The 26,795-nt window shown below is 40.5% G+C and overlaps 1 protein-coding gene across 1 annotated transcript in view; it reads right to left on the bottom strand.

Annotated features, from left to right (window-relative positions):
• Positions 1 to 20,323, bottom strand: part of itga10 (integrin, alpha 10) — a 27,200-nt gene extending 6,877 nt beyond the window's left edge. Inside the window, exons 1-9 of the mRNA XM_040116866.1 lie at positions 19,600 to 20,323; positions 13,230 to 13,341; positions 12,973 to 13,082; positions 12,767 to 12,855; positions 10,720 to 10,834; positions 10,437 to 10,564; positions 9,670 to 9,818; positions 3,146 to 3,296; positions 243 to 408 (exon numbers count right to left, since the gene is read on the bottom strand). Of these exons, the coding sequence (XP_039972800.1) occupies positions 243 to 408; positions 3,146 to 3,296; positions 9,670 to 9,818; positions 10,437 to 10,564; positions 10,720 to 10,834; positions 12,767 to 12,855; positions 12,973 to 13,082; positions 13,230 to 13,341; positions 19,600 to 19,651 (1,072 nt within the window). The 5' untranslated portion in view covers positions 19,652 to 20,323. The remainder of the gene's footprint in view (positions 1 to 242; positions 409 to 3,145; positions 3,297 to 9,669; positions 9,819 to 10,436; positions 10,565 to 10,719; positions 10,835 to 12,766; positions 12,856 to 12,972; positions 13,083 to 13,229; positions 13,342 to 19,599) is intronic.
• Between the last annotated feature and the right edge of the window lie 6,472 nt (positions 20,324 to 26,795).

Below are 26,795 nucleotides of genomic sequence, written 5' to 3' on the forward strand. Positions count from 1 at the left end.
TATATATATAGTGACCAACAATTACAGTACGTGCCATCATGTGACACACCTATATATAAAACTTGATGGATTATTTTGAAATTAGACCTACTGATATATCATGTGGTTTGCAACACCAGAGATCCTTGGTCCTAATCACGAGTAACTTAAATAACTGTGACATTGCAGCTTTCTTTCTTTCATTCTTTTTTAAAACAGTGCATCTGTCATTCATCCCAAGCCTCCTTCCCTGTATCACACACCTTCTAGAGTGAAGATGCGGTCTCCCAGGGCATCCACGATGTCATTGAGCGCGGCTTCATCGGTCACGTTGAAAAAGTATTTGTCGTCAGGGTCGCTGGCGATATACTTGATCTCATTAATGAATGTCTCAGGGTCCTGTTGCCGGCGGATGTAATGACCCAGAACCTGGAACCCAGCGTGGGACAAAAGGAAAGAAGAAAATAGAGTAAATGAATAAGCAGATAACAGAATTTCAATGAAACATCAAGGGATTAAGCTGGAAGCAGAGGGAAAGTGGTGAAATCGAGAAAAACAGAGCCTAAACAGACACTTTGGCTTGTAGCAGAGCAATTATTTCCCCATGTTTCAGAGGAACCGTGAAGAGAGAAAGAGAGATACCTTAGAGTCTGTAGATTGAGGGAAGAGAAGGGAGGACCAACACCACCCCCAGAACGTGAAGCTGCAAATTTAACTCTCTAAAATTAAAATAAACACACTTCGTAGCTGTGTCATTGCCTGCGTAATTTACCACTAATTAAGCAATACCTAAAGGCAACAAACTGACTGGAAAACATAAGACAGGAGGAAATGGCAGCCACCAGAGATTTGTAAATGAGGTGCACAGGCCTAGCTCAGGGGTGAAGAGATGACCGATGTACAAGATATGTTGTAGCAGCAGTGTGTACTATGGCTTAATGCCAGAAGTACAAATGAGAAAATTTCATAAGAGAAACCAAACCTAAGAATCTTCCCCGTGACTCCAGCTGCCAAGCAAACTAAGGATATCCTCTGTTTTCAAAGGGTAGTGGATGGAGAAGGGTGTAACGTGAAGAGAGACGACATATAAATATATACATTAAGATCTTATGGAGGCTGAGAAATTTCACTCAGATTGCCAACTGAGAAGAATAAAGAAGAAAACAGAAAAGAGAAAGACTTGTTAAAATGTAAAGCACCTTTCCAGATTTAAAGGTTTTAAATTGTATTTGAATAAATAAATACAAGTTTCCATACATCCTTTACATGGTTCTGCATTAACTGCTTCCCCTACAAACACACATTTCTAGCCCCTGACCTGCACTGATGTATAAAACAGTTTGCTTTGCCCATTCTCTTGTTTTGAAAGCTCAGCCCTCCCTTGTGAGCCATTTTCAATGCACACACACAAACAACCTACACACACAGGGGCAGCGGCCCAGAGAGCAACATCAAAACATGGCTGCTGTTACAAGTAGCACTTAGCTATCATCACTTTGACTTTTTGGGCAAACACTTGACCACAAAAAGCACCTCATTCTCTCTTGTTTTCATCATCCATTTTTGTTAGTTTCTTTTATCATTCAAGGCGGTGTATACAATTTTTGTTGTACCCATACCATGAGTTTCTCTCTCTGTCTGTCTTCCTTCTCTCAAACCAAGCTTCTGTTGACCTAGCATTATGTTGCGCACATGTCAGATAGTTCGAGCAGTTATACTCTAACTAGCCCACACTGATATGAAAATAGCAGCATATTTTCAAACAGTTTAAGGTTTGCAAACCTTGTGTTTCTACTGGATGTATTTAGTCCTCAGAGTAACACGCCTTTTTAGTGGTATTTTAAAGGGTTAGTTGACCCAAATTACAAAAAACATTTTCTCACTCTCCTCTTGTGATTTTTGTCTCTAAGATTTTTGCTGCCACACTTTTAGGGGTGACTATAATTTCATCTGTTGTCCTCAAAGCAAAACAAACAAACAAACAAGAAAAAAAAAAAAGTTTATTTTACATTAACAGTGTTCTTTCTGTCTGGAAAACGGTTTCTGTTGGCACTACTTTTTCCTGAAGAAATAGTCCTTGTTAATACTGTTCACTGTGAGTTCTGTGAACCATCAAGAGTAACAGGGACAGTATTAGTGACAGTACTGATGATTAGTTTTTAGCCATACTTTTGGCATGGCTCTAGGGATGACATACATTCAGTATGTTAATGTGAGCATCTTAGCATTTAGTTCAATGCATGCTGTGCTTAAGTACAACTTCACAGAGCCACAAGTAAGGGTGTGCACTCTTAGTCTTGTTTACATTGATTTTTACCATGATTACTTTGGGCACCATAAGCAAACTTTTTTTTCACCTCTGTTATATATCTCCAAACCAGGGCAAATAAAAACCAAAAACTATCTGCAAGGTCCGATACCAGTAAAAGTAAGTGCAAGTTTTCTTTAAATTTGGTTGAACCGATGCTTAAGGAAGGATCATACAGATTTCCAGCACAGCACAAACTAACCAAACATTATAATAATTCAAACATCAGCACAGAACTATCCAAACACAAACACAGACTTGTAACTGTGTTTCTCCATCCATAGATCACTGGGTATATCTGATCTTCACCATCTACACACATTTCTATGGTGGCACTTTGCCACTCCTCCTCAGTGTTGGCTCATGTTCTGCGCTTCTGTGGTTCCAGTGGAGTCTGAAGGTTCCCAAGCTCCTCTTGTGGGATAGGGATGGGTCTGCAACCAGTCGTGCCACAGAGTCCGTCTTCTCCTCTGATTCTAAAACCATACCACCACTCAGTGTGTAGAGGGGGTCGGGTGGGGCTGCAAAGGATGAGTTTTTGTTCCCAGTTAGCTATTTTAGTAGACCCAAGTGGTTCATTTGGTAATTTTGAGATGTTATTTTTGGGGGAGTGGTGGTGGTATTGTGTGGTTGCCTCAGGGTGTACAGTATATGGTCAATGGTACCACTTTCACACAATGTGTGTGGAATGTCAGGGATAATGTAGGTTAGTTGTTTCTGGGTTTCTCACAATATTTTTACCAGTGAGAGTAAAAAGAACTCCTGAATCAACATTTTGAACACCAAGAGATAGTAAAACTCTCTCTAGCAGGTCCTCAAAGCCAAATGGCCCGTCAAGACCTGATGAGATGTACTCACAGCAATGGCGTATCTCGTGATGTTTCTGTTCTCGCACTCCTCCAGAGCGTCTGGTAGCTCCTCCCCATCATGGGACTCTCCATCTGTCACTACGATCATCACCTTGGTGGCTCCCTCCCTCGCTCCACGCTCAGCACTGAACGCCTCTGTGCTACAAAGACAGAAAGAAAGTGAGACAGACGGATATAAAAAATGTCTTTCTGTCATGCTCATTATGCAAATCCTGCTGAACTGAATTTGATTTGAGACAGAGAGCTTGAGAGAAAAAGAGAGTCCAAACTGAAGAAAAGTAAAAAGTTAAAGGAGTGAAAGTGCTAGAGGGAGAGAGAGGACACCAAGGAGTATCCAGTCACTTAGTTTACTGAAATCTCAAATAAACATCCTTTATAAAATAATATACAATTTCAAGTGCTTTTCTGAGAAAATGAATGGCTAGTAAAAGAGAGAGACACTGGATTTGAGTCCCTTCCCATCAAGTATGATATAAATGGCTAAAATCCCAACTGGACTTTTCCACAACTATATTAGTCTTACTTGACACACATACATTAGCTGCCAGTTGACTCAAATTGGTCATCACATGCTGCGGGCATGTGTCATTGCACACAGAGACCGCATCTGTGCATTCCCATCCGGTTGTGCCATGATACAGAGAGGAAACCTAAATGACAAACACACACCAACAGACACAAGCCGCACCCTGTTTGTCTGCAGGAAACCTGTTCTCAGCAGGACCTGCTTCAAGTGTTGAATAGGGTTGGTAAGCCTCAGACCAACACAAATATGCACAGACACACACACACACACACACACACACACACAGTGAAGTGGGGAGAGTAGTCAGTGCTAGTGAACTCAGTCATTTTCAGGCCTAACTCCAGCTCTTGCCTAAATATAACATTGTGGTCAGCCGCAAGAAACTCAGAGTTAAAAACAACTGTTACTCCTATGCAGTCTGCAAATTACATAGGGTGCAGAGAAGGACAGGAAAGGGGAAAACAAAAGAGAGGACTGGAAGTAAAAGAAAGGAGAGAAACAAATAGATGAGTAGAAGACTGGGGAAGATGATAAAAGAAAAAGGCAAACTACAAGCCTGGAGAGAATGAAAAGATAGCTAGAGAAAAGGGAGATGAACAGAAAAAAACTAAGAAAGGTAACTGAAAAGAATAAAATGGGGCTGGGAATCCAAATCAAAAGAACTAAAAGAACGATAAAAGACAGTAAAATTAAGCCAAACTTTAAAACTAAAAAGTGCCAATCCTGCTCTGATGTGGTATTAAGACTGTCTGAAGTATACAATAAAAAAAAAACTGGTAGTATAGAGAAAGGAACAAAAGAGGGAGCAAGGCAGTAGAGGAAAGAGAGGGATAAATGGTAATACAAGATAGATATAAATAGGTAAGAAAGAAAGGTAGAATAAAAACAAAAAATGAAAGCACAGAAAAATTAGGATGAAAGAATCAAGGAGATGGGGATTTGTAAAGGGGAGATGAAAGAGGAGAGAAAGTGAGTAGCGCTAATTGGGAGGCCCGGTTGTATTTACAACCCATTTTATGGAGTCACAGTAGTATGGTAATGACACAGCGCAGCGGTCTGTGTGTGTACTTTTATGTGTACGTGTGTGGGTGACTGAGAGCTCTCAGACGGGTGGAGCAATATAAAAATCAGTGGGTAATCCAATTGTAGAGGGTTGTTTGATGTTCATGCATCAGCCTGTCATCTACTCTGCATTGAAACTGTACAATCTACAATCCATTACAGTGATTTACATGTCGACATTACGCCGTGCCCCAGTGCACTACTGCACAGGAAGAGGAGTGTCAGAACATGCTATTTTTGGTAACAGTGTGTATGGTCCAATGTAAGGGGATATAAAATGCAACAGTGTTTGTGGTGTTCAGTGTGTGTGACCATAGAGCGGTAAAAATTAGTTCAAGTCTAGTTTAGTTCAATGGGAAATCCAAGTCAGGCTACATCAAACCTTCATAAACAAATGCAAGTCAGTTGCAAGTCTTTTACATGTCTGAACGGAAACAACTAAAACTAGACTGCATTTGAACATTTTCATTACATTACATTCATTTTGGCAGACGCTTACACTTTTTCCCCATACATTTACATACTGGCAACAATGTGGGGGTCAGTGAATTGCTATAGATTTTCTTTTTAAAGCTGAGACCAAGTCCCTTCAAAGCATAGCCCTGATAACTAAAGGAATAGTTTAACAATTTGGGAAATGCACTTGTTTGTTTTCTTGCCAAGAGGAAGATTAATACCACTCTAATGTCTGTAAAGGTTAATATGAAGCTACAACCAGCAGCCTTTAGCTTAGCTTAACATGGAGACTAGAAACAGCAGGAAACAGTTGGGCTTTGTCCAACGGTAACAAAATCTTCCTAACAGCACTTTGAAAGATCACTATTTAACATGTCTCATTGGCTTAATCCACAAAAAACTGAACTTTAATGATGACCCATTGCAGTGTCACTGGGGGTTATGTGCCAGACAATTTCTCAGCCACGAACATTAAGTCCTTGAATTCTTCTTTTGTTGCCAGACGCCAGAAGATAATGACAAGACTTCAGGAAGGTTATACAACAAGACGTAACATGTTAATTACTGAGATCTATAGCTACTGGTCAGCATATTTTGTTGACTGTGGACAGAGCCTCACTAGCTGCTTCCTCATGTTTCTAGTGTGTATGCCAAACTAAGCTATGCAAAGCTAAGCTAACTGGCTGGTGGTTATAGTTTCATGTTTACCGTGCAGATATTAAAGTGGTGGTGGTTAAAGTTCTCATCTAAATCTCTGATAGAAAGTAAGTAAGCATACTTCCCACAATTTTGAACAATTTCTTTCATAGATAAACTAATAATCAAACTTTGTGGTCATGTTTAACCTGCATGTTGATATTTTAATTTTATTGATTTATTTTTTTATCTTTAGTGGGGATTTTAGCAAGTCAGAGCTAGAGGCTTGAAAATTGTCATCTTTATTCTCAAGTCAAGTCAAATCTTTTGACAGTCAAGTCTCTTTAAACTTATATTTTCTGTGAGTTTGCAGTGAATTTCATGTTTGCAAGGAGAAATTTCGTGCTGCATTTTAGTATTAAGTTTGTCTTTGCAGTAGTCAATTTGTTCTTGTTTGAGATCTTTTCTGCTAATTTCAGCTAGCCTACCTCAAAGTGGCTCCATTTGGTCCAGTTTTCCTGGCTGTGTCACCCTCATGTAAACACCCCTTCTATTGCAAACTGTTCTTGAACTTTGTTAAGATTTTTATTTGTTTTTCAGTTGTTTTATTTGTTTTCCCCAAGACACACACATATATATATATATATATATATATATATATATATATATATATATATATATAGATATAGGAGATGAGTGGTTTTATTTCTTTATTTCTGACTTTGGTGTGATAACAATTAAACTACCATTAGCTTCGACATCTTCCAAGAATACGCAAACAGTCAAGTCTCAAGTAAGTCAGAGCAGAAAATATGAAGTCTAATTTTCACATTTTTTTGACTTCAGTCTGAGTAAAGTACAAGTCTAAAGTCTCAGGTCAGCTCTGTGTAAGTGTGTATTGATCGTCTTGGCAGAATATGGATATCAAAAACTTCCAGAGAGAGGAGGGGGGGGCGGTTTGCATGTCTTCTGTTCTTTTAAAAGCTATTTTATCTAAGTGCTTGGGTTTAGGGATAAGTTTATAATAAGGACAAGGTTAGGGGTAAAGGTTAAAAGTCAAACATGCTGTTAAAGTTGAGGTTAAGGGGGCTGAGGAATGAATGAAGTCAATGCCTTTGTAAGTATAGCAATTAAAATGATATCTATGTGAATTTGAAGTGTATAGTGTGAGTCCCTGATGTGTGTGTAGGTGTTCATCCATGCATGCACGTGCTGTATGTGTCTGTGTGTGTATTTTTACAGCTGTAGGAGCACTACTTGGCTGACCGGGCTGGGTCAGTCCGTGCCACACCTGCAGCCATGCTGAGCCAGCAGCCGGCTAGTCCAACTCAGCTAATCTCACTGTTTTTCTACCCCATCACTTTCCTGCCCAGTGCCAGTACTGCTATCTGTCCATCTGTGTGTGTGTATGTGTGAGAGGGAGTAGATATCTTTGGATAACTCTTAACGTAAATTGTTATATTTTGATATTACCTCATCTTGATATCAAATTATTATTTCAAAAATTGTAAATCAGGCTCGATTTCTTTACCCTGGCATACAGACTTAGATGAGAAAACCTAAAGTACTTTAAGTTTTATAATATTTCTTTTTTAGTCATGGGCACTAATGAGTCTACTGATACAGTGTTTTCACCATCAGTCAGTGGTGAAAGATAGTGACAGTGAGAGACAGAGAGTGGACACAGTGTAAAATAGTGTTGTCTGATTTTCCTGTCACTGGTGTTTTAAGGCCAATGTTGCAAAGTTTTACTGCCTCCATTTTCCAGTCTCTGCTTTTCAACTACCTTTTAAATGTTCCTCCTAAACCTCTCCAACTTTTACCTTTAAATGTACCAGAAAACAGGAACTCTCCAATTACCTGTGTGTGTGTGTGTGTGTGTGTGTGTGTGTGTGTGTGTGTGTGTGTGTGTGTGTGTGTGTGTGTGTGTGTGTGTGTGTCTGTGTGTGTGTGTGTGTGTGTGTGTGTGTGTGTGTGTGTGTGTGTGTGTGTGTGTGTGTGTGTGTGTGTGTGTGTGTGTGTGTGTGTGTGTGTGTGTGTGTGTGTGTGTGTGTGTGTGTGTGTGTTTAGAAGTAGAACACCTCTCCAAGACACACATCCCAAAATGGAAGTCGTGGCCACACAGCAGGTCTGGGTGTGGTGCTCTTTGTGGGTATGACTTTAATAAAGCAGGAATTTTATTTTGAAAGAAAGAGGTATTTTAAGACCTAAAGGTTTTCACTGACCCTTAACCTATAGAGCTGTTTCTTTAGAGTTGGGTTACAAACTTAAACACCCTGACATATTTCTACGAAGAAAAGTCATGAAGGTGATGACAGACCGAGCAACAACACAGCCAGGAGTAATGAAGAGGAGGAATTTTAAAGACAATGGTCTCAGAATTACTGAGATTCTCTACTTGAGTAAAACTAGCAGTACCACATTGAAAAAAAACTTTTACAAGTAAGAGGCCTGTATTTTTAGTTTTACTTAAGGAAAATAACAGAAATAGTATTAGAAAAATGTGAAGTACTCATTAAGCAGAAAAAGGGCCCGGTAAGTGTTTCATAAATTATTACACATTATATAATGGAATTATTATTACTGATAGATTAATGTGTAAATAGATTTTACTGTTTTAGTTGGCTGGGGTGCTGTCAATTTTAACTAGTGATGATCACATTTTTTGTATGTAAATATGTAAATTTTTAGTCTGAGAAGTAAATTGTAACCATAGCTGTCAAATAAATGTAGGGGAATAAAAAATACCATTCCCTCTGAAATGTAGTATAGTAGAAGCATAAAATAACTATGTAAGTACTCAAGTAAAGTACAGGTACCTAAAAATGTAACTTGAGTAAATATACTTACTTACTTTTCACCGCTAGTTAAAGATGATCTACTCCTCACATATTATCAGGGCTTTTATCATTTATATATTGCCGCTCAGTAACTGGTGATGGGCACCTGCTTCCAAAAAGACTATAAACACCTTTTTTATAGTTTAAACCTGCATTAATAGATTTTTTGGCCACTGGGTCACAACACAACAAGCTGTAAACACAAAATTCGACATATTATCTTTTCATAAAGTTAGACATGTTTGCAAACAGTTGCTTATTTACACATCAAGGTGACAGGGAGAAACATTATCATTCTTTCAGTCATATTTCTGTTCACCAGCCCATATTCACGTTCCTCTTAGCTCTCTTTTGGTCTCCACCAACCCCTAATAGAAAATCTTGCTCTTTAGCTGCTAACTGCTCCACTATGTTCACCTGCTAATTTCTAACATGGTCTTTTCGCTTGTTTACTGAAAATTGGTACCTGCTCTGGCTGGAAATATGTTTCATAAGTGCAGTGCAACTGAACCAAAACAGTAACGTTGTGGATCTTAAAACCAAAACAATGCGCTGAAAGATGTTAAAATGGCTTCATAGAGCTGAGGATTTATCATACTTATGTATGGGGTTGTCCCTACAAGCGACTCCTTTCACATTACACACAGGCCTTTGATCCACTGTTAAAATAAAAATACTGATTGGAGCAGCTTTAAGTACCCCATGATGTTTGATCTAATCCTTATGATAGCTTGGTAGGCCATAAATCAAAAGCAGCCTGATGGGATCAAACTGGAGCATATCATTAGAAAGCAGAAAAGACTAGAAGAAAATAGACCTGATAGTCATTATTACTATAAATTATAGAGTAATATTTGGAGAGGGCCCCTAAGAATGTTACACCAAAATCTAAACAGCCAGACAGTTTCCAGTTAGCCAGCCAAATCTACGGTATGTTTTAATACGAGAAGGATCGGCTGGTAAGAGCAAAGTAACAGTGATTGATAGGCCTACCAGGCCATGTGGATGGCGTATGCAGTGCGGGTCTCGCGACCCTCCTGACGGCTGATGTTCTTGGCCGCCTCCACCACCTCCTGTGTGGTCTGGTAGTCCTTTAGAGACCACTCGTGGACTGCTACCTCGCCATACTGCAGTATGCCAACCTGAATGTGCACATACACACACACAAACACATACATGCACACACACACACAACCATTTCAACAATGCCACATGTTCCCGGCTCTACTGGCACATAGTTGTGGAAAGCAACATCTGAGACCCGTGTTCCTGGGGTGAACTATCTCTTTAAGTACCAATCCTGTTCATAAAGCAAACAGTGTACTTGGGGAATTTTTGAATTCATTTAAAAACCAGAGGTATTTCCTCTTCACCTCATATTGCCTGCCACCCTTACCCCCCACCCTCCCTTTTCAATAACCCAAACCCCCTCTCACTCCTCTTGTTGTTTAGCTCAGAATAAGTTACCCAGATCCCCCCTGCCAACTTCCACTCCTCCTCACCCTCAAGCTAGCTCAGCTCGTGTCCCTTTACATTAATACTGCAATTCCTTCTGGTTGTATTTAGCAAACTGGTTCTTTATGTGTCACTCTGCATATTTTCACTCAAGGGAGTAGCTTGTCTTACTATTCTGGGCAACAGCTAAGGGGTTCCAGAAATTTAAATGGGAGACAAAACTCAAATTCAAACCCACAGGTTTCCAATACCAATGTAAATAATATTTATTGGCAGTGCCAACACACATCAATTTCCACTTTTACCTGCATCTGGTCTGAGCTGATGTGGAACTTGCTGAGGATGTTGCTTAGGAAATTCTGGACCTCGTACCAGGGGTAGATACTGTTGGAGCCATCCAGCACGATCACGATGTCCATGTATGTCGAGCACCCTGCCACATGTGGGAGTGTATAAATATTTGGTTGGCCAGTGTGGCATGTCTCTCTGCTTCAATTTGTGTGTGTGTGTGTGTTTGTGTGTGTGTGTGTGTGTGTGTGTGTGTGTGTGTGTGTGTGTGTGTGTGTGTGTGTTTTAATATGAGGTTACTTTGCGCTGTTGGAGCAATGGTCTCTCTTGCTTCTAGGTCATCGCTGACAGAGGCACAGATGCCAGTGCTGAACATAGACGTACCACACTCCTGAGACCACAGAGGGGCACATGCCTGCCAAACACAAGTACACAAACACACACACAGGGACACACACAACAGCATCTGTTTTACAGGTGAAGCAATTTCAGGAGCATTTACAGTCAATTTCAGCAGTTTATATTTTTAAGTATGTGTGTTCCGCTAACAAGAAGTGTAGGTGTTTTTTTGGTCGTTATCGAAGCATTTAAACACGTATACAAATGTCGCCGTGTGACCCAATATAAACACAGAAAGAAAAAAAAGTTAATGTGGGCAGACGGGGAACAAAAAGAAAACAATTCGTAAGAGGGAATAAGTAATGGAAAAACTACAATAGTGTGGTTTGGGGGACAAAAATTAGGGAGAGGCAGAGAGACAGGGAGAGAGAGAGACTATTGTTGACATGTTGGCAGTCGCTGTTGTCATGAGTGGTTTAACAGAGCTGGAACAGCAGACCAGTAAAGCAGTTTAAATCTGATTGTGCTAAATGTAGGGGGCTGAGTGTGGGGTGGGGGAGAATCACATTTCAAATATTTCTGTCTTCAAAGCAGGCCGTTTATTTGGCTTTCATACTAACAGGGAGGAATAAGGCGGAGAGTGCAGTGAGAGGATATAAAAGAGAAACTCATGCATACAGCCAAGAGACAAAAGAGGTAGACTGAAAGTGGGATGAAATGAAGTAGAATGAGAGAAAGAGAAACATCCTGGTTTTGCTTGCCCTGTCATTATGGACGAGTTTCTCCTCAAGGACACAGACAGGCAGGGAAAAAGGGATGGAGAGAGAGATGAGAGAAAAGGAAGGAGGAGGAAGAAGGAGAAAAGCAAGAGAGGTGCTATGGCTTTTGGTTGGTCTGTCATTAACAAAGGGCCAGAGACGCATTCCTATCCTGTTATAGACGTGACCACTGGGGTTAAGATAGACACACACACACACACACACACACACACACACACACACACACACACACACACACACACACACACACACACACACACACACACACACACACACGAAAGGGGCTATGCTGGCTAGCATTTGTGAACTGTACACGACTCCACGTCCGAAGCAGCATTAAAACCCTGGCAGACACCAAAACACGCAAGCAAGCTTGTCTGACACACATATATGGACACAAACGTTGTCATGGTAACTAACATGCAAACACACGCACATACACACACACACACTGTTGTCTCCCGGTCCAGGCAGAAGTGTGTTCGTATGAAAGCCAGAGGTCTCAGAACTGGAGAAATGAGGATTTTAGAGCAACAAGATGTGTGTATCAGAGCTGTAGACTTGAGATGTGAGACGCAGACATGAGTTAGAATTAAGTCATGAAACTGTGAACTCTCATGAAATGGAATATTGTCATCACTTCCAACAAGGAAAACACCAAACTCAGTACAACAGGAAGCAGGGAGTGATGATAATAACGTCCCCATTACAGGAAGGTAGACTCAGAGCCTACAGGTTGATGTCTAGGTGGAGGAGGAACTTGTGAAATACTATATGAACTAGAGCTGAAACAATCAATTGATTTATCAATTTGTCGATGGAAAAAAAAAAAATCAGAATTTAGATATCTGAACAATCGTTTCATCATTTATCAAGCATGCCAAACATTCTGTGGTTCCAGCCTCTCAAATGTGAACACTTGCTGTTCTCCTCTTTTTTATGTAATACATTTGGGTTTGGGGCTGTAAGTTGGATAAAATGAACAATATGAAGATGGCACCTCGGGCCCTGGGAACTTGCACTGGGCATTTTTCCCTACTTTTTTTTTACATTTTTGGAAGTGGGGGATCAGTGAACTGCAGATGATGGCATCTGGAGTTAAATAAAAATACACCAACGCAAATGATGAATTCAAATTCTGTCAAACAACCACAACCACATTGGTATGATCCCAATGCCAGTGTAGGAAAAATAAAAACCCCTTGTTTCCCAGTGTTTAGACTACATACCAGGAAGCCGTCAGGTGAGTCTGGCGTTAGGGTCATTCCCAAGTGAGCATTCCTCAGGTTTTTAGAAACGTTCTGAAGAGCAGTCTCACCTGGGATAGATGGACAGACCAGTTTAGCGTGAGGTAACACACTGTATGTAGCTACACATCATGGGATTTTTTTTTTCAAGGACAGCTCATTTTGTTCAGGTTATTTGTTTCTCTCACCTAGATTCACTTTGCTGCAGTTTGAGTTCTTCTCCTCTCCCACAATGCATTTATACACGTCTCCTTTCCTGTTGTTGGGCGGGCCATCCCAGGGAGCACCAACCAGCATTCTTCAACATAATGACACAGTCCGTTATCATCAATACATCACACCTCTTTGTGTAAGAATTGTGACAGTTTAATTATTTGTTTCTTTCACACTCTGTTTATCTTTCACTGTGTCTCTTTCTCCCTCACACACTCTCACACGCACGTACGATTTCTCTCCATCCACTTCATGCTGTAAAACAGAAAAGCCGAACAGAGCGTCCTCTGGCCCGGTGAAGATGCGTGGATGCTTTACATCTATGTTGAAACACTGACACAGCTCTGGAGGACATAACAAAAAATATGAATACACATATAACAGGTAACAAAAAGACAACAAATATGATAACTTTTTTTTTTTTTAAACTGGCATTCCCTTAGCCTCCTAAACCCCACTGACTGGTTGGTCAGTCATTCCAAACTCTCCCTGTGCAGCCAAACTTTGTTCAGTCACACAGAACCGTGTTTTAAATTCTAGTGAAAATCTAGAAGATTTACCAAAAACATCAAATATATTAGGAAATGATTCATAAGGCATCGAGAATATTTCCACTTGATGAAATTCTGCATCCGCAGAAAACACTGAATCCAGATTTTGAATATATTCAGTGTATATTAAACCTCATATAACTTCAAAGAAGTTGGAACAGGTTGACAGAATATAGATGTAGTAGTGTCTGACAGTGTGGAATTATGTTAATGCTACTGAAGGTGAACTAAAAGGGGAACACTGGATGTTGAAGGAAAGGTTTGAAATTTTGGGAAAAGTGCTTATTTGCTTTTTTGCCGAGAGTTAGAGGCGAGAATCAATACCTCTCTCATATCTCATAAATATGAAATTACAGCCAGCAGCTGGCTTTGTTTAGCACAAAGACCGGAAACGGTGAAGTAGCTACCTTTGCTCTGTCCGAAGATACCAAAAACTGCCTGCAAGCATCTATAATGCATCACAGATTAACACTTTATATCTCATTTGTTTGATATGTACAAAAAATGAAGTGTAAAAATGACAATTTGCCAGGGTTTATGTGTCTAGGCTATTTTTTAATAATATCTAATTTAGTTTGGAGACATGAATGGTATTACTCTTCTCATCTATCTCTCTGGAAGAAAAAGGGAATAAGCATATTTCCCAAAATGTCTAGCTTTTGCTTCAAAGCGTTAAGAATACAAGTTGACATAAACATTACTAATTTACCATTAAAATGAACCAAAAACATGCAAAACATGGAGCTGTATACTGTAAACAACTGTAGTTACATCTACGGTGCAGTGTTAGATTATCATTTCCCCTCTTGGCCTTGGAGAGTGGACTGGGGGAGAGAAGAGGAGGGGGGTTGAAAATATGGATAAACAGATTGACCAAAGGCAACCTCTGAGGAAAAAGGGAGTTCAGTCTGAGGGGAAAGAGGGAGAGGAGAGGGGAGAGAAGAAGCAAGGCAGAGAAGGGTGTGGGTTAGAAAAACTATGGAGTATAGTAAGCCCCCTGTTATGACACACAAGCCTGCCCTTCATACACAGAGAGAGAGAGGTGAGGGAGACAGACGACAGTTTCAGACAGTTCACTGAGTTGTGAACATTTAGGTGTAAACCAAAGCATGAAAACGAGTTCCAACTAGCAAAATGAGAGACACACAACTTATTTTTTCACCGTCTGCAGGAAAACTCTAAATACAATTGAAATAAAAAGTACATCAATGAAATGTTTTCTGCTAGGATAATCAGATTGAAACTAAGTGAATGAATGGTTATGATTCAGTAAAACCCTTCAACTTCACATTATTAAGTACATTCACTTGATGGATGCACAAGTTCATGAATCCATGAATTAACATTAACGGTAACATTACACAAGTCGCACAACTCCGATATGCTTTATTCACCGAACATTTAAGGCGTCCTGCCTTCATCAAGGCTGTCGGAGGTTGTTCCTGGTTTCTGTCTACAAACTTAATCAATTAGTCACATTATTCTAAAAAAGAAACACATCACTATAAATACTAGAAAAAACGACACTGAAGCAGTGGTTCAACATTTTGGAATCTATGCTTATTCACTTTCTTGCAGAGAGTTAGATCAGAAGATTGATACCACTCTTATATATCATCGGTAAATGTGAAGCTACAGCCAGCAGCTGATTTATGCTAACTAGCTTAGCATTAAGACCAGAAATGGGAAACAGCTGGCTTGTCTCTGTTTAAAAGAAACAAAACCTGTCTAACTGCACCTTTACAGCTCACTAACATGTTATATATCGTTAGTTCAATCCATACAAAAACTGAAGTGTAAAAATGAAAATTCACGGTTTTACGGGGGGGTCATGAACCGGACCATTTCTTGGCTGTGCTAAGTTGCCAGACAACCAGTGGAGAATCTAGGAAGTTACTGAAACTGTTACTGTCACTGAATAAGCATATTTTCCAAAATGTCAAACTATTCCTTTTAATTTTTACAAAAAATATATAAATGACCTAAAGTCATTTTACATTATCAGTGTAGCATATCTGAGGCAAAAGCAATGAAGCCACGCTACTGTAATTGGTATCAGCTGGTTCATTCATGCTTCGCAATCACTAGCTCCGTCATTGTTTTTTTGGCTACGAGCTGACTGGTAATGTTCCATCGTCAAAGCCTGACACTTATCACTCTTATTTACTTCTGATACATTCATGCCAAGGCTGTTTGCTGTCTCAGCCCCCTCCGTCACCCCCACCTTCTCTTTATGTGCTACATTTTTTGGTGCTGTGTATCTACTGTATGTCATTTAAAACCTTGGAAAGCAGGGTGTGTTTTGTTAAAGGGACTTTCTAAATGAATTTGACTTGACAAGTAATTTAGAGTAATTTACAGTTTAATTTACAGTAACTCTCATACTGTACATATCTCTGTGATTCCACTGAAGAAAAGTAGTCCAGGATGGGAAACAAGACCAGAACACTGCTGCTGTGATTATACACCAGCTACTCGCACACTTGTATACAGATACTTCCCCACAAATACACACTGACACACACAGACATTTACCTCAGCCAGGCCAAACAGAGGGGGATTCCACTTGGTTTGGAGAGAGAAACTAGATATGTTCCCTGTTTCTCTTCCATCTCTACTCCTGCATTCACACGCTGTAGTTTCTTCAACCTGCTTTTTCACTTTTCTCCCTCATACAGATGTTTTTCCTGTAATGTCATTGCATTTTCAAGATTCTTCTTCTTGTACCCAGATTTTGGCCATACTAACAGAATGGCTCTAAGGATGGCAACGTTGGTCTATCAGTTGGTCCACCACTTTGGCCTTGATTGAAACATCTCAACGACTATTAGATGGATTGCCATGAAATTTTGTACAGATAATCGTGTTCATTCTCCAGATGATGAACCCTACTGACACTGGAGATGCCCTGACTTCTGAGGTTTGTGGTTTGGAGTTAAACATCTCAACATCTATTGGATGGATTGTTACAGGGCTTGGTTCATATCCTCCTCGGGATAAGTAACTTCGGTAATCCTATGACTTTCATCTAGTGCAACCATGAGGTCAAAATTTGAAATGGACCAGTCCTTTGGTTTACAACTAAATACCTACAAAACTAAAAACATTTTCATCAGCCTCAGCTGTGCTTTGTTTAGTGGGAAACTAGCAAATATTAGTATGGTATGATGTTAAGTTAAAATGGTGAACGTGGTAAACTTTATATATCTGCTATAGTTTCAGTGTGGTAGCATGCCAACATTAGCATCTGTTCATCTTGTACATCTGTATGAGCTTCCAATATTTCAATGTCTATTCTCCAGTGGCGTTGAGATTCAGCCATCTTTCAGCTTCTACACAGATGTTTAATACACTTCATTGATGGGAACATGCGTAGGCAAGAAGAGAATAATTCTAATACTAAATCTTCTATTTTCTTGGCCAGAATGAATAAAAATCTTTGTATCCCAACTTGCGCCAACAAGTTATTCTCTCTAATTCTCTACCACCGTTCTTACACACAGTGTGGTGACCCTCTTCTGTCTTTTCTTGTGGCAACATCACCCACCCTCTCCGATCCAAATTTCTTTCCACAGCAAACCGGGCCTCTGACAACAACCCCTACTACTGACTTTCCTTCATCCTCCTAGTTCACTCCTTCTTTCATAAACCATAAATTGCTCCTCTTTTTTACCCTCTCTCCTATAACGCACAGAAAAACACACTATAACTCTAACACAAGGGCCCCTCCCCCTTCCCAACCCCTCGGACTCCCACAAAACAGTACCATCTTTCCCTGCTTTCCCTGTCCTCCCCCCTCTGGTTCCATTTTCATTGGGGTTTATATATGACACGGTACCGCAGGCCGTCTGACCACCCATCGCCATGACAACTGGCAGCAAACATTTATCAAGCCAAACTGGGTCCAGATTCTCTCAACCACACATTTGGCTCTGGGCGCTACTGCTGCTCGATGTGTACGGTTACGAGTGTGTGATACATGCACATGTGAGTGCACATGTTGAGGAAAAGAAACTGAACTTGACACTACAATGTTTTGGATACTATAGAGACAGGCCAGCACTTAAAGCAGTATGCAAAGACAGTGATGTATGTTGTTTTAATTGGTCTAACAAATTTAAGATTCCCCTCCTCCTGGTCCTTTTCATAGTTTCTTTAATTTTCAAACCCCTACTTAAAGCACTGCAGCACAGATGCCTGCTTGGCTATCTGTTTCTATCATCTTTATTTATCTGACTCATAATGTTTCCCATGCATCCCACCCCTGCTTCATCTCTTCTCACCCTCTTTCACAGATTTTCTCTCCATTATCTCAATCATGTTTTGTTCTCATCTCTGTCACCCTCTCGTGGGGAATGGGGGTGGAAGAAGAGGAAGAGGGGGAGTATAGGAATGAAAGTCAGCAAATAATGGGAGTCAAAAAACACAAGAAGATAGCTGGGAGAATAACAACAAGAATTTATAAATGACCGGTGAAAGAGAGTTAAACACACACACCTGTGTTTGACATCTCAGTAAAGCATAAAAGAGGTTAACAGACCTGGGATGCCTGCTGCCCGCATCAGGGGAGCTCTGCTGAAACCATTAACATTACACCCAAACTCACTCACCTACATGCTTCTGTATGACACAAGCACAAGCCTGAAACATCACACACAGGCAAGAACATCACACAAGCTAAAGCACCATTTAAAGCATACTGTAGGTTACATTGTAAAAAAGGGGGGAAATTACCCTGTACGTGCTTGATTTAAACAGATAATGAAGGGTAACGTGTAAAACCTAACCACAGGCAACATTTGGCTGCTGGCATGATCAGATAGGTGTGTGTGCCTGTGTGTGTAAGTATGTAGTATGAAAAACCTCAGTGCTATATGCATTCCTTGTTCATTACTCAGCTTCTGAATGAAAAGCACTTTGCATTTAGCATGAAAACTGGCCTCATGGATAATCATGCTTTAGTTTAAATGTTCAAATTTGGCACAAATGCCACGTCTCAATCCATAGATTGACTTCAGACACTGTTTATGTGTCTTTCAGAGCAGATATGAACTTAACATGCCTTGCACAACATAATTTCTAAGCCTATTGATCTCATTTTGCTTAATGGTTGCATGCTATAACACAGCAGTTAAAGCACTGCTTATCAGCTGCATAAACACTTAGTTTGGGTAGACAACAATGGTCTTTTTCTTCAGTTTTTTCCTGGTGAGCAGGAATGGGCAAAATGAGGTGTGTGAGGCGGCTCTGCCACAGCGAATACGTTTAGTGGAAGGGACCTGATGTTCATGCTTCATGGAAAAAACCCTCATGGCATAAACACCTAATTAGGGGAATGTTAGCCATCAAGTCTAAGAGATGGAAATGGCTGACATGGCCCGTGAGGTCATGTTACACAGCTGCCAGGGTCAGAGGGTGTCAGTCGTAAGAGGAGATGAACCAGTAACCTTTTGGCAGAGGATACATGTCAATACCTCTGATGGTTCCAAACATCTTCTGGTAGCTGACGGCCTCTATAGAGAATGAAATATTTCCTCAATACTGACATAATTGATAGATTTACTAAAGGATCAGACTTTGAACCAGGAACCATCACTTTGTTGGACTCCTTCCTATACCTTTGTGGCCATAGGTTTTAATACGCCTGCTTCTCTACCCTCCGTTAGTCATGTTAGGGATTTCGTCATGGGCAGTCATTTACTGCCAGACAGAGTAAAGCTCTTTGGGACTCGGGAAGGGACATGGGACTCCATTATTCACACTTTGTCCGTTACAGAGCAAAAGTTGTGGAGGTTAATGACCCTATCACCCAGTGAGATAGTACTGGAGGACCGGAAAACAACTGGGCAGTGAAGAGGCATCAATCACAGCTTTAAGATTAGTGAGTGAATTATTGCCTTCCTGTTCAGACTCAAATAATCATTCAGCAATTTCATCTTATTTACAAAAAAAAAAAGTAAAAACTAAATTGTAGTTGGTTTTTTGAAATGTAAAAATTGGGGGGGGGGGTCCTAAATACCACTGAAAAACTGTAAAGTAAGTAGCTCTTACCTTTAAGGAGGAGGATGAACTCCAGGCACAACAGGTATTTACGCAACTCCATTTATGAAACAGAATGAAAGCAGTCTCTCTCCGCTATTTTTTTTTTCTCTGTTGACAAAGTGGTCTCCCCTGGGCGGATGGAAATGCAGTACATCGGCGTCCAACACACACACACACACACACACACACATAAACACAAGCGTGCTTTTTCAGCTCTCTCTTTCCCCCAGAGATGCGCAAAATCCGGTCAAACGGTGCTGCAGTGGCATGTCTGCTGTACGTGCGTGAGGCTCACTTCAGGACCGGTCCGTTAACAAAAGCAGATAAATAAATAAACCTGTAAACCTATTCGACATGAGAATTCTTGTCCGGGATATTGGCGCTTTTGGCGCTTCTTAAAGTTTTCCTGTAGGAATATTTGGCTCACGCCTCAGTGCCTATATCGTGATGTATGGAGCAAAGAACTTAATTGACACCTAAGTGACCCATGTTTTGTGCGCGAATAAATCCCCGCACCTGTCCCATCCAACGAGAGGCCGCAGTTCAGAGTCAATAAACCATTACTAATGTGTAACACCTTCGCAAACAGTCAGTCAGCAGCGCGCCTTATCCCCCCCGGACCCCGCAGCGCGTCTTTGAAGATCAAGCTCTCCTGTGGACACAAACTCCGTTCATCAAGCCCAGAGTTTGAGGTGAGTTGCTGTGTGCGTTTCCTCTGATAACTTGTTATCCATGATCCTGTCCGCTGGTTTTTCTTAAAATTAACAACAACACTCTTGTTTTTCCCCTGCGTTCGTGTCGATGTAAACATGTGCCTCCAGTAACGGATTTCTCTCACTTTGAAATGAAAGAGCGCATTTATCCTCACGGCTCCCCTCCCTCCATCCGCCCTCCCTCCATCCACCAGACTCCTCTCTGGGCAACTGGTTCACATTGACAAACCTCAAACCCACATCTCTCTCTCCCTCTCTCCCTCTCTTTCGTTTTCAAACACACTCACGCTTTCTCTCTCAAGATCCTTCACGTCGCCCAATTATTTCTTTCTTCAAGATGCACTTCACGGATAAGATCTCCAGCGTTGTGGAATATAATTAAGCCTTTTGGGACCACTTTGTAGGGCGTCCTGGGTGCCAGTTTGCGGGAAATCGTGTTCCATGCTTCTCACTTTCTAATAAGCCCCTTCAAACGTTAGTCAATCAAATGCATTTATAAATATTAATAAAACTTAAATAAAGCTTTTTTTTCGTTTTACAACAATCCATCAAGTGTGATTTCAGTTCAGTTGCCCTGCTGCCCTTTTCTAGAAGTTAATTGGTCAAACAGTCCAAAAACACAGAGCAAGTGTCATGCTGGAAGAGGATTTGCTGCAACCTGCCAACCCAAAAGTTGTTCTTATTAATGACTTATTAATTATCAATAAATCCTTTCGTTACATCTTATAAAGCCTTTATAATTGGTTCCATCTTCCTGGCAAACACAGGTGTAACTGCTAACAAAATTAAACGCTGCATTACATCACATTACTCTGCTGGAAAAGAGAAACTGTCTGGAGTGAAAAAGATCTATGAATCGGATGCATATGGGGAATGATAAAGAAACTAAAGCCCTGATACAGATGTACAAGGAAAAGAAAAATGTAGAAGAAAAGAAAAAAGTGCTGATGTTCATAGAGCAAAAACAAACACCTTGCTCTCAAGTTTAATGTCAACATAGCAGGATAAACTTGTGTCTTTTGTGTGAAAAAACAACTATTTGAGCTCAATTTTACTTCTACTTTCATTTTAAGAAATATTCAATCATGTTCTTTATAATGTGATTTTTTTCTTTTTTACTGTTATTTTCGAGTGATCCCTTTAATCCTATGTTGAAACCTTTCTATCTGATGGGACTGCTCTCTTACAGGATGACAATGTCCCCATCTATAGGACACAAGAAGTCAGTGAACGGTTTGATGAGTAAGAACATGTTGTTATTCGCATGTTCCGGCCTTCGCAGACACCAGATATCAACCCAGCTGAACACCCATGAGAGATTTTGAACTGACATGTTAGCCAGCGCTCTCCACCACCATCGTCAAAGCACCAAATGTTCAGGGACTTGAAGAATGTATAACATGGAGCAGTGAAGCTGCTCTGGAGGCTTGTGGTAGCCAACATATTCCTGATGTTTTTCCTTCATTTCTCACCCACCCCACCCATATGTGCAGATGCCAGATTAAAAGAGCAACAGCTGTTGCCCAGTTAGTGCCCAGCAGTAGTGCCAAAAACGAAGCTTTGCAAAACTATATCCTCGCTTATCATGTGTTACCATGTAAACATCATAATGGTAACGAACTGACCAAAAATAAAGGCCATCTCTAAACTGTGTAAACTTAGAGAATGAATGACTGTTTCTTTTGAATATTTTGAGATTCTCCCACTTTACCTCATCCTCAAACTAGCATTATACCATGATCCCTATTTTTAGATGAAGTTAAGTGGACCACCACCTCAGAGGATGTTATCAGCTGAAAGTGGAAAGCTCTGTGTACTGCTGGCATGACGAAATAAAAACATTATTAAAGTAGCTTTTATGCATACTTTTACTTGCGCTACATGAATTATATATTGTATTTGTCATGTGACCCTTCATTGATTTTGCAAGTCAACTGGCAACCAGGACCATGGCTCCCAGGTAGTACCCCCTCCCACGTGTGTAATAACTCACAGCGAGATCAGTGCGACTCAGTTTCTGGGTTTGAGGTCTGCCTTTAAGGTGATGGAGGAAAGTCTCATAGGGAGTTAAACTTAAAGTGAAATCACATCATCCCCTTAAGTGATCAAAAAATAATGTCAGCATGTTTTATAAACGTACTGTTTATATGTATATAATAATGTTTAATTATTAAAATGAATAAAATAGGAATAAAAAAATAGTTGATGTAATGATGTGTAACACGGTACAAAAAGGCATTAGACAACTCAACATCCATGTCAAATATGAATTGATGAATTGCCCTTCATCTGTCCTGCATATTCTTGGGAAGCTCTTGGGCGCCACTCTCAGGCCTTTATAGTTACTCCTCCACGTTTCCACAGTGGCGCAAGACACAAAAATACAGCTACTCCAAAAGGGAGTGATTGTATGATGGTCGTTATTTGCTATTTGCTATTTGTGTGACATTTATTTTAAATCACCGTATGGCTACAGTCGCAAGTGTTTATGCGGAGAGGCATTTATTTTGTTCATCAGGTCAGTGAGACTGCATCTCCTACTTTAATATCACCTTGATGAAATCTGTTTGAAGTTGGATATTCAAAAGCTATTCAGTCCAAAGGACCTCCAGACCTCCCGACAATCCAATTTCGTACAGATTTTACCGTGGTCCAGTAATCCCGTAAGGATGAGCGGCATGCACCTTACTCTGGTGCAGTATTACAACTTTCTTTGCAGTTGTGAAGTATTAAAGTTGCAGTGTAACTTCCTTCCATAAGCTGCAGTACTGCTCAGCAGCACAGTTACTGCTCCAGAACGAGGAAGAAATTCTAGGCCATCTTTGATTTAACACTGGCAGTTTCAATACAAATGATCCCCTTTCCATCGGCCTTATTTATGTTTTGGTGACCTTATACCCCCCTAATACCGACTTTTCTCCACCCGATAAGTCGCTAAGAAGGCGAACTTACGTTAGGTGTAATTCAGTTTGCAGCATTGTTCCCGCCACGAATTAATTTAATATCTGAAATGTCTGAAATGTTTAGTTTCTGATGAGAACCATCAACGACCGTTGGCTAGCTAACTGTATGCTACTTTCCCAGCACCAAGGTGAGTGACAGGTGAACAATATGGAACATTTATGATATTTTCCTTAAGACCTGGTCGACCAAACGATGCCTAAAGCATCTGGGAATATTGGACTTACATTCCTCTGGGTTCCGGTAAAGGCACTGACCGTGTTGCACCCGTTTCTGCTGGATGTGTAACTAAGTAGGCAGTTTTTGGCTAACAAATGTATAAGCTTGCTAGATGCTGTGAGGGTGTGTTGGAGCTCGTCTGACCCCTAGTGGCCAAGAAACACCAAACCAGGGACTAATTTACGTGAGATGACAGCATGAAAGCCTTCAAACTTGGGTAGGGCTCATGGATTTTCCTGACATTAAAGGAAATACGCTTATTGGCTTTTAGTCTGAGAGTGAGATAAGAAGATTGATACCTCGCTCAGCTCTGTATGCACAATAGCCAATGCCCTTGTTTCCAATCTTTGAGCTAAGCAAAGTTAGCCGGCTAACTTAACTCTCTGGAGCCTCTGAGACATAAATGCTGTGTAATTTCTTTGAACTGATCCACATGCGTTTGCAACACTTTGTATTCAAGATTCATTCTCTATACAGCAGAATATACCCTTGGGAGTGGATCTGTATTGGCAAATTATCAACTTTCTTAAAAAAAAAGTATTTCAGATAGAAAAAGTGGTGTCCCCTTTTCCCCAAGAAGGACGTTTCAGCAAGATCTATAAATACTATATGCCGGTTTTCACCCAAAAGGCAAACTAATTTGACCTCTTTTGAAAATAAAGACAAGCAAAAGCTAGACTTACTCTTAAAATGGAGCTGCTGAGATTTGACTCCTTTTACTGTGTCATGCTGTTGGAAAATTTAAAGGTCTAGAAATTACTGTGAAAAAGCGTGTTTTTACTGATTTTCCAACAGCTTTCATAGAAATCTTCATGTTTTTGGTTGTTGTGTTTCATGTAATTGATTGTGTCTGTGTGTTAGCCAGAGTGGTTTTTGGTGCTGTGCTTGCAAATTGAAAAAATCTGGTGTTATTTCAAAACAGCAGTTGCTATAAAATGTGTTACTGTTGTGTGCTGCTAAAAGCCATTTTCACTTGTCACCACTTGATGCCGCTGTGTTTCAACTAATGTATTTTCCAAGCCTGCCTGAACAGCCTCATGGTGTTCTAGAATATTGAAACAGCTGGTCAAAATTGGTTGGTTTTATCCTTTTACAGCTAATTGCAAAGATCATCCAAGGTCCATATGTGACTCATGATGATCAGCTGATGTCAGATTCATATTATGCTGAATTCCTCCTTTTACATTTGAAGTAATGTTGCTGAATGTCTTTTTCTGTCCCCTGTAAATTAGCTCTCCCAGTCGAGACTCATCATGTGGTGATGGATTTCAGCCAGGATTGGGACAGAGATGCAATGGGTTTGGAGAGTAAACCTTAAGTGGCCAACACATCTTGAAATTGGAAGAACTTCATAAGCTTGGATTTATTATTCCAGTGGGGGAAAATATGATGATTACTGGATAATTGACCTTGGTCTCTCCATCATTGTTCTTACAGTTACTGCATAATCGACATTGGTCTCCATCGGTGTCCTTGTCATTATTACCTTCCCTTTTCTTCTTCTTCTTCTTCTTCCTCTGATGTCGCTGTCTTCCTTCTATCGGATTTTAATTATTTCAGTTCTCATTTCATGGCCCCCCTTCATCACAACCACAGAGAATCTAGTGCATTTGATGGTATATAAACAACTACTAAACAACTACTACTATGATTTGAAGAATAATACTCGCACCAAGAGACACATATACTTTTTACACTTGTGACCCAAATTATCATTTTTCGGCAGGTGGCTGTTACTGTAACTTGACTGGGCGCATAGTCACGCTGACTGGCAGCCCTATGTAAATTCAGATGTGCTAGCTCACACACAACCAAACCCCACAGTACACAACCCACAGATTCCTGCACTGAGGTGGAACCGCTGGGAAAACACACACGCACACACCAACACACTGTCTGTTTCACACCATGGGAGCTATGCAGGAGTCCATTAACGTCAGGCGTAAAATCTAATTTTGCAGAGTCACGCTGCTGTAACAACACAACAATTCAATGCAGAGTAGATAACTTTTATAGCTTTTACAAGCTGCTTAATAAGTGTGGACAGCATACTTTATTTTCTTTTTTTTCTTTTTTTTTTAAGAGCTTTCTTTAAAATTTCCAAATAAACTTTAAAAGATAAATTACACTTAAGTGTTTTAGACTATTTCTCTGATGCCTATCTGATGATTGCTCCTGATTGTGCATATTATTTTAAGATGGAGTCATGCATTTAGAAAATGTTCTAAACAGCATGTGAGCTGTATCAGATAGCAGCAGAGATTGGATGTTGACATCTAACGCTCTGTGTGCCCACCTTTTCCTTTCAAGGCAAGTGAAAATATCAAGATGAGCAGGAAAAGGAATGTCCACTGGGCGTACCACATTAGTTGGCATGTCCATGGGATATTTTGCTTGCTGGATGATCAGAAAATCAGTGTCAAACATAGAACCTGCCGCTGTAGATGGATAAATTGAGGGCAGTCGGAGACCATAGCACCAGTGTGTTACATATTATCAGTGCAGTATAGTAGCTGTGATTTGTGGATGAGATAGACGGTAGTGACAATGTAGTGTTAGTAGACAAGCCTGTTTTCTATCTGTCAGGAGGTGCTCCTCAGACGTCACTCCTGTTGGGTTTGGCAGGAGCCGAGCCAACATTTTACACCAGTGGTTACCATGATCATTTTCTGTCAGTGTGCTTCTATACATATTCCTATGAGAAGTGCACTGCACGGATATTTCTTGAGAGAACACTCACTGATTTTTCCTCTCTCGCACATACAGCAACTCACGGGGTCATGCATGCACATGTTTGAGTGTGTGTGTTTGTGTGAGTGTGCATGTGCAGCAGCCGATATTTTTTTTCTTTTTTTTTTTTTAATAAGGTGTGCTTCCTCCACCCCTGTTTCCCAAATCAGTCGTCTGCAACCAGTCAAACGACACCACAGCATACCTCAGCCAGCGCTACACTGTGTCCAGCTATGACATGCTGGGCTCCGGTATGCTTTGGCTTGGCTGCCGTCTGGAGCTGGTCAAAAGAGGAAAGAGATGGAAAGGGTGAGGGAGGGAGAGGACGAAAGAAGAAAAGAGAGGAAGAGGATGACAAGCTGAACCTCATGTGTGCAATAATCAGATGCAGGCTATTTAAAAGTAACAGTGATCTAACTCCAGCTATTACTTACCCTTTTATGTTTTTTTAATCTTTTGCCTCTTTAGACCTTCTTTTTGATTCCCTCAAGGCCCTCAGGGATCACTTGAAGCTTAATGGATTCACTCACGTCCAGGTTATTCTGTGTAAAGAATCAGTTGATCCATAACAAAAGCACAGTA

Source organism: Xiphias gladius, chromosome 22 (genome assembly GCF_016859285.1).
Source record: "Xiphias gladius isolate SHS-SW01 ecotype Sanya breed wild chromosome 22, ASM1685928v1, whole genome shotgun sequence".
NCBI lineage: Eukaryota > Metazoa > Chordata > Actinopteri > Istiophoriformes > Xiphiidae > Xiphias > Xiphias gladius.